This window comes from Schistocerca cancellata, chromosome 5, assembly GCF_023864275.1.
Source record: "Schistocerca cancellata isolate TAMUIC-IGC-003103 chromosome 5, iqSchCanc2.1, whole genome shotgun sequence".
Lineage (NCBI taxonomy): Eukaryota > Metazoa > Arthropoda > Insecta > Orthoptera > Acrididae > Schistocerca > Schistocerca cancellata.
Window position 1 is genome coordinate 17,289,869 of NC_064630.1, and position 9,192 is coordinate 17,299,060.

Genomic DNA, 9,192 nt, shown 5'->3' on the forward strand with positions numbered 1-9,192 from the left:
TAAAAATGAAAAAGCTGGCATACTATGCTTACTTTCATTCCATAATGTCATATGGGATTATTTTTTTGGGGTAATTCATCAAGCGAAGCACAAAAACGTGCAGTAAGAGTTATATGTGGTGTGAACTCAAGAACATCCTGCAGAAGCCTGTTTAGGGAACTAGCGATACTAACTACTGCTTCCCAATACATTTATTCCTTAATGAAATTTGTCATTAAAAATATATCACTTTTTCAAACCAACAGCTCAATTCATGGAATCAATACTAGAAATAAGAATAATCTTCACAAGGATTTAAAGTCACTTAGTCTTGTACAAAAAGGTGTGCATTAATCAGGAACACACATTTTCAATAACTTGCCAGCAGCCATAAAAAGCTTAGCAATCAATGAAATTCAGTTTAAGAGAAGCCTAAAGGATTTACTGGTGGCCTACTCCTAGTCCATTGATGAATTTCTCAGTAAAACCAACTGATTTGTGTATATATAACTTCTGTGCAATTTCAGTGCAGTAATGTGTTCATTGTAAATATATGTGTGTGTGTGTGTGTGTCAGTAAAACCAACTGATTTGTGTATATATAACTTCTGTGCAATTTCAGTGCAGTAATGTGTTCATTGTAAATATGTGTGTGTGTGTGTGTGTGTAAGTACAATCTAACTTCTGCACCATTTCAGTGCAGTAATGTGTTCATTGTAAATAAGTATTATAGTAGTTGTATTACATGTTTATTACCTTATGAATAAATAAAAAACTTTTTTATTTTAAGTTCAGTGCATTAGTATTTGTAAAATGACTTTCATATAGTGTTCATTAAAAAATGACGATCATTCCACTTGGGACCTGTGGAATGGTACATTAGCTTATTTGTTTTAGTTGTTAATATTTGTCATGTATTGTTGTTTTTCTGACATGTTCCACGTCCTGGAGGACCTCCTCACTAAGGATCAATTGGAATGAAAGTAAATCTAATCTAAAAATAAAAGATCACACCTACTCAAGTTCTCTTAACCCTTTTTTTCTCCTCCTACTTCCTCAATGCTTCTTCCCCATTCACTCTGTGGTGTAACATGTCAATTCTACAGAATAACATGCTCCACTTCTAATTGCTCATGCTCATGAAAAATATGTGTGGGAACCTAAACATTGTTTAGATAGTTTGTTAAGTGTGGAACATATCACTATGAACACTCTGGTTGCCAGCACTACACTTTGTTTTCCATTTTCCTTCTTGTACATGCAGATGGGTGTGAAAGATGTCGGCTCACATACTGAAAACCCTAATACATTTAGACAAACTGAAAATTACGTTTTAGAGCATATATGTTGACTATACTGCAGGAAATAATTAGACATTTATATACAGTGAAAACTCATTTAAGTCATATTTGCATGAATACACTTAGTCTGTATGTTCTTGTCTGTATTGCCAGCACTACACTTTGTTTTCCATTTTCCTTCTTTCTGGAAACTTGTTTCCACATGAAAAATGGAGAGTTTTATTCAATTTTCAATTTTACAGTTACATTTGTCCTATGGATTTGCCTGCAAGTACTGCACATTATACCAATATCAAGAGATGAGATGTTCCTTCAGCTTTCTTTTGAAGATGCTCAGTTTCTTTACACTAAGAGACAGTCTGTTATAAAAAGCTTCCTGCATATATGGCATCCATTGACTGACAAATTAACTGCATCAGACTTAACCTGTGTAAGCTTTAATAGTATTTTGCTAGGCAGAGTTTTTTATTGTTGATACAGAGTATTGAATTCATACTGTGCTCCTCTTTGTTAAGGTATGGCTTCACTCATACCACTTAAATGTAGCTTTCCTTTCACAGCCTGATATACAACACACAATGAATGGTTAAAACCTGCAGACATTACTGAGCAAAGGAAGTCTTATAATGGGCATCCACTTCTTAAAATGTTATTTTAACACTTTTCTGAGGATTTTAAATGTGTAAATACAACAGCTGTATTGTTAAAAAAAAGTTCTATCATACCAATACCAAATCCCCCCACGAACAAGGGACCTTGTCGTCGGTTGGGAGGCTTGCGTGCCTCAGCGATACATATAGCCGTGCCGTAGCTGCAACCACAACGGAGGGGTATCTGTTGAGAGGCCAGACAAACGTGTGGTTCCTGAAGAGGGGCAGCAGCCTTTTCAGTAGTTGCAGGGGCAACAGTCTGGATGATTGGCTGATCTGGCCTTGTAACACTAACCAAAATGGCCTTGCTGTGCTGGTACTGCAAACAGCTGAAAACAAGGGGAAACTACAGCCGTAATTTTTCCCGAGGGCATGCAGCTTTACTGCATGGTTAAATGAAGACGGCAACCCCTTGGGTAAAATATTCCGGAGGTAAAATAGTCCCCCATTTAGATCTCTGGCAGGGACTACACAAGAGGACATGGTTATTAGGAGAACGAAAACTGGCGTTCTATGGATCATAGAGTGGAATGTCAGATCCCTTAATCGGGCAGGTAGGTTAGAAAATTTAAAAAGGGAAATGGATAGGTTAAAGTTACATATAGTGGGAATTAGTGAAGTTTGTTGGCAGGAGGAACAAGACTTCTGGTCGGGTGAACACAGGTTTATGAATAGAAAATCGAATAGGGGTAATACAGGAGTAGGTTTAGTAATGAATAGAAAAATAGGAGTGCAGGTAAGCTACTATGAACAGCGTAGTGAATGCATTATTGTAGCCAAGATAGAGGAGGAGGATAGTAGTGTTTAACGTCCCGTCGACAACGAGGTCATTAGAGACGGAGCGCAAGCTCGGGTGAGGGAAGGATGGGGAAGGAAATCGGCCGTGCCCTTTCAAAGGAACCATCCCGGCATTTGCCTGAAGCGATTTAGGGAAATCACGGAAAACCTAAATCAGGATGGCCGGAGACGGGATTGAACCGTCGTCCTCCCGAATGCGAGTCCAGTGTGCTAACCACTGCGCCACCTCGCTCGGTCTAGCCAAGATAGACATGAAGCCAACACCTACCACAGTAGTACAAGTTTATATGCCAACTACCCCCACAAACGACTAAGAGATTGATGATATGTATGATGAGATAAATGAAATTATTCAGATAGTGAAGGGAGACGAAAATTTAATAGTCATGGGGTACTGGAATTTGATAGTAGGAAAAGGAAGAGAAGGAAAAGTAGTAGGTAAATATGGATTGGGGGTAAGAAATGAAAGAGGAAGCCGTCTGGTAGAATTTTGCACAGAGCACACCTTAATCATAGCTAACACTTGATTCAAGAATCATGATAGAAGGTTGTATACATGGAAGAAACCTGGAGATACTAGAAGGTATCAGATAGATCACATGATGGTAAGACAGAGATTTAGGAACCAGGTTTTAAATTGTAAGACATTTCCAGGGGCAGATGTGGACTCTGACCACAATCTAATGGTTATGAACTGTAAATTAAAACTGAAGAAACTGCAAAAAGGTGGGGATTTAAGGAGATGGGACCTGGATAAACTGACATAACTAGACGTTGTAGAGTGTTTCACGGAGAGCATTAGGGAAAGATTGACAGGAATGGGGGAAAGAAATACAGTAGTAGAAGAATGGGTAGCTTTGAGGGATTGAATAGTGAAGGCAGCAGGGGCTCAAGTAGATAAAAAGACAAGTGCTAGTAGAAATCCTTGGGTAACAGAAGATATATTGGATTTAATTTATGAAAGGAGAAAATATAGAAATACAGTAAATGAAGCAGGCAAAAAGGAATACAATTGTCTCAAAAATGAGATCGACAGGAAATGCAAAATGGCTAAGCAGGGATGGCAAGAGGCCAGATGTAAGGACGTAGAGGCATATCTCACTAGGGGTAAGATACATACTGCCTACAGAAAAATTAAAGAGATCTTTGGAGAAAAGAGAAACACTTGTATGAATATCAAGAGCTCAGATGGAAACCAGTTCTAAGCAAAGAAGGGAAAGCAGAAAGGTGGAAGGAGTATATAGAGGGTCTATACAAGGGCGATGTACTTGAGGACAATATTATGGAAATGGAAGAGAATGTAGATGAAGACGAAATGGGAGATGTAATACTGCATGAAGAGCTTGACAGAGCACTGAAAGACCCGAGTCAAAACAAGGCACAGGGAGTAGACAACATTCCATTAGAACTACTGACAGCTTCGGGAGAGCCAGTCCTGACAAAACTCTACCATCTGGTGAGCAAGATGTATGAGAAAGGCGAAGTACCCTCAGACTTCAAGAAGAATATAATAATTCCAATCCCAAAGAAAGCAGGTGTTGACAGATGTGAAAATTACGGAACTATCTGTTTAATAAGTCACTGGTGCAAAATACTAACGCAAATTCCTTACAGACGAATGGAAAAACTGGTAGAAGCCGACCTCGGGGAAGATCAGTTTGGATTCCGTAGAAATACTGTAACACGTGAGGCAATACTGCCCTTTGACTTATCTTAGAAAATAGATTAAGGAAAGGCAAACCTATGTTTCTAGCATTTGTAGACTTAGGGAAAGCTTTTGACAATGTTGACTGGAATAATCTCTTTCAAATTCTGATGGTGACAGGGGTAAAATACAGGGAGCAAAAGGCTATTTACAATTTGTACAGAAACCAGATGGCAGTTATAAGAGTCGAGGGACATGAAAGAGAAGCAGTGGTTAGGAAGGGAGTGAGACAGGGTTGTAGCCTCTCCCCGATGTTATTCAATCCGTATATTGAGCAAGCAGTAAAGGAAACAAAAGAAAAATTTGAAGTAGGTATTAAAATCCATGGAGAAGAAATAAAATCTTTGAGGTTCGCCAATGATGTAATTCTGTCAGAGACAACAAAGGACCAGGAAGAGCAGATGAATGGAATGAACAGTGTCTTGAAAGGAGGATATAAGATGAACATCAACAAAACCAAAACAAGGATAATGGAATGTATCCAAATTAAATCGGGTGATGCTGAGGGAATTAGATTAGGAAATGAGACACTTAAAGTAGTAAAGGAGTTTTGCTACTTGGGGAGCAAAATAACTGATGATGGTCGAAGTAGAGAGGATATAAAATGTAGACTGGCAATGGCAAGGAAGGCATTTCTGAAGAAGAGAAATTTGTTAATATCGAGTATAGATTTAGGTGTCAGGAAGTCTTTTCTGAAGGTATTTGTATGGAGTGTAGCCATGTATGGAAGTGAAACATGGACGATAAATAGTTTAGACAAGAAGAGAATAGAAGCTTTCGAAATGTGGTGCTACAGAAGAATGCTGAAGATTAGATGGGTAGATCACTAACTAATGAGGAGGTATTGAATAGAATTGGAGAGAAGAGGAGTTTGTGGCACAACTTGACTAGTAGAAGGGATCGGTTGGTAGGACATGTTATGAGGCATTCAGTATTGGAGGGCAGCATGGAGGGTAAAAACTGTAGAGGGAGGCCTAGAGATGAATACACTAAGCAGACTCAGAAGGATGTAGGTTGCAGTAGGTACTGGGAGATGAAGAAGCTTGCACAGGATAGAGTAGCATGGAGAGCTGCATCAAACCAGTCTCAGCACCGAAGATCACAGCAACAACAACAACATACCAAATCTCAAAATCTTCGGCTTTTGCAGTCACAAATCAAGCATTGGCTACCTCAATAGCTCAATCAACGAAGAAGAAAAAAGGTCAGACAGGAGGAAAAAGTTGGGTAGTCCTAAATTTTTGTATAGTGGTAGTGACACCAATAACAAATTAAAAATCATGACCAGTTGGGTGTGGTGCTTTTAAAGATCACTTTCTTTTGCTTTTCTTGGAAGATTCAAAATCTGCAGCTTCTAGTAAAAGTACTACCCAGTACAAAATTAAACCACATTAAAGGCCCCATTCATTTTCTCTCAATGCCTAACACTTTCCACATTGCAGTGGTTGGGAAAAAATGACACATTATTAACAATAGTGTTTTAATAGCACAAAATTAATGTTATTGTTAAATGAAGCACATTAAGAACAAGTATTAGATGTGCGTACCACAGCTAAGTTTGGTAGAACTCTATTAAGGAATAAATTGTGTTCCAGGGGCATAATAGGGTGGAGGTAGGTTAAGGGGTAGATGCCCGAGGAAAGGTAGGTCACTGTATTGTGGTTATGCACTTTCCTCCTCCATAGTTCTGCAAACCAAACAGCACAAGAAGCAATGACAGTATTTCACAAAGTTATACCAACTCTTCTTCAACAGTTCTTATGAATCACTAGCAATGCAGTGTGCACACACACCTGTGAGGGGGAAGGATGGGGTGGGCGGATGGGGCGAGGTGGGGGGGGGGGGGACATTATTTTCCACACAGTATATTAACACTAAGTGGAATACAGATACAAGTTACTAATAATACTAACTCAAGAAACACGTATGGCCAGATTCTGTGTAAATGTCTGCACACTGTTCTACACGGCTGGAGGGGCTCTTGATTCTTAGTCATCCTGTATGGTAGTTGCAGTGTTTTTCCATGACTGCCAAATGCTTGTATCATGACTGCTGCTCAGTTTTCATTTTACAGTGTGACTCTACCTCCCCAGCATTTCCTGTCTAGTTCACTTATGTGAATAGGCAAAATACTTTCACTGAGTAAGCGTGTATGTAGGCCTACTACAGGGTTTTTTTCTTTTTTTTTTTTTTAAGTCAGTATTTCTTTGCATTTGTTAACTGAGCTTTTATAGATGCCTATAAACAATGGCTGAGAAGTAAGAAATTTGCACATTACATCAGTGACCTACGTAGTGTTGGCAGATTGGAAAATGCAGCACCCCTTACTGCTGTCTACCGTTGACAGCATATTGTAAAGCCATAACCATGCCGTAGTCTCCTGGTGGCAAATTAATAAATGATCAGAAAATTATTGCACTTCTCTCACCAGTAATTGTGTTACAAGTAGACTGCATAAATCTCTTCCATTCACGAATTGCTGCACTGAGTGGAGCCTATTACCACACATTCACAGTACATCTTGCAACATGGGTGTGAATATGTCTGATAGGAACTGGACTGATCATTTTCAAGTACAGAACAGTAAGCTGCTGTAAAACACTGTTTAACTGATGTTGAAATATCCACAACACCTACCGACCTGTTGCAGTGGGAGTCAATTTAAGCCACTGGGCTGCTTCAGGCGGTGGGAGAGCTAAGGCAGGGGTGATGCATTTGATCCCACTCGTGCCGTGAAAAGCATTCCAGCTGTTGAATAGAGGCAATGAATCCAACATTGTCGAATACATATTGGTAGAATGTTACACTTGGCACAGGCTCTTCAATGTGCTAGACAGCTGATTGCTTCAGCTGTTGAGTTCTTTTAAACAAAATTTCACTTAACTCAAATAAAATGCTCAATAAATTGAAAATAATTTCACTATATAAACATGGGCCCAGTGAAGCTATTTCGTCTACTCAGGAGAAATGGTTAGGAAATGCTGTGAAAGTAAAGTTTGTTTGTAAACTGAAAAGGAAGCAGTACTCATAGTGGGGAGACACTGCCTTTCTCAGAAGAACACTACAGCTGCCATACAGTATGACTAGAAATAAATTTTCCCTCTAACAGTATAGAACAGTGTGCACAGATTTATGTAGATTATGTCCACATGTGTTAGTATGATTAGTAATTCATATCTGTATCCCACATAGTGTTAACCCACGTTGTGGAAAATAAATGGCCCCAACTCCTCTTGCTGTGTATGTGCACTACATCACCAGTGTTTCTTAAGGCACACTGTGACACACCCTAAAATTGCTTTTTGTGACATAATGTGGTAGAAAGAGTGGGGAACTGCCAGCTAACTCTTCAGTTTGCAAGCATGACCAACATCCGAAAACCTATCTACCCTCGTGTTTCTATCCTCCACTCCACTCCGCTCCGCTCCGCTCCCTCCAGCCCACCACATCTGCAGACCACAATTTACACCTTAATACACCTGTACTGCATGTTGATGTGGTTCACACATTTGGCATTTGTTCTTAATCTGTTTCACTTAACAGTAAACAATTTTGGATCATTAAACCACTATTTTTTAACACACTGACATTTTTCCTTCCCCTGAAATGCTGAAACTTACTGAGAAGCCACTGATTTCAATTTATCCGAGGAAAACATAAAAAAACCATAATGATAAGCTTTAAAAAGCTCCAACACAACGATTTTTTGCGTTGTACACGGCGGCCCCTCCGACGATTCCACAATAATTGGCGTCTACAGGATTTTATTTCCTCTAATTTTCTTTCATTGCTGGGCTACAAGCTGAAAGGAGATCATTATTATTAAAATGCGAGTGAAATTCAGGCATTATTCCACATTTTCCTGGCTGTTTCGCTTGGGGAAACTTAAGTGGACTGGCACATTAGGACCTAGTTCTTCCGTAAATATGTTTTCTATTCCTCGGGCACGAATTTCTCTAAACATCTCACAAAGGGTGTAATGACAAAGTAATTAATTTTTAAAGAAATAAATAAATAAATAAAAGAAAAATGACTGATCCATAGCGCAGCCCGATGTCTCGGTTACGTTGTAAGGTGACAATGTGGTTTCGAGTTGGCGAAGCCAACGTACGTGAAAGCAGAAGTCTGGCAGTGGTAACTTGTTCTTTGCACAAAATATGCATACGGATGCTGTTTACATACGTGTTATTTTTTCAATAACACTGAACAAATGATCTTAAACGAAAGATACGACTTGAAATCGTACGCAAGGCAAAGAAAACTAAACACAGCAATAGAAGTTAATATTCACCCTCTTGCCTGTTTTCTGTCTTCAGGTCTACGCCTCTAACTTCACATCCTAATTTTATTGGCTTCAATTCATAGAATTTACCCATTTTTCCAAATATTCGAGAAAAATTCATAAAAATTCCGTACTAATACCAACAGCCAACCAAATTTGACAGTCATCTGTCATCCACATGTCAACTTTATTATTCCAGTCCACAGGTCTTCTGTATCCGGCAAAGTATCTAAACCAACCACCATCCACAGACATACATGTGTGTCTGTGCATCATCCCTTTCAAGCACGGTCTATTGAGGCAGTCATTTTTTCTAGTTGTAAGAAGGAATTCAATAGGGATGAATTACTTATACGTGGATATACCCTACAACTACCTTTACTTGCAAGTAGCGTGTCCACACGTCGAAGTTGCAAACGCTAACTTTACGACAAGTTTCGTAAATGTCGTCACGCAGGCTTTAGCCGAGGAGCTAATG

The 9,192-nt window shown here is 39.2% G+C and overlaps 1 protein-coding gene across 1 annotated transcript in view; it reads right to left on the reverse strand.

Annotated features, from left to right (window-relative positions):
• LOC126187829 (uncharacterized) overlaps positions 1 to 8,906 on the reverse strand; it is a 161,452-nt gene extending 152,546 nt beyond the window's left edge. Inside the window, exon 1 of the mRNA XM_049929130.1 lies at positions 8,724 to 8,906. Coding sequence (XP_049785087.1) covers positions 8,724 to 8,835 — 112 coding nt within the window. The 5' untranslated portion in view covers positions 8,836 to 8,906. The remainder of the gene's footprint in view (positions 1 to 8,723) is intronic.
• Between the last annotated feature and the right edge of the window lie 286 nt (positions 8,907 to 9,192).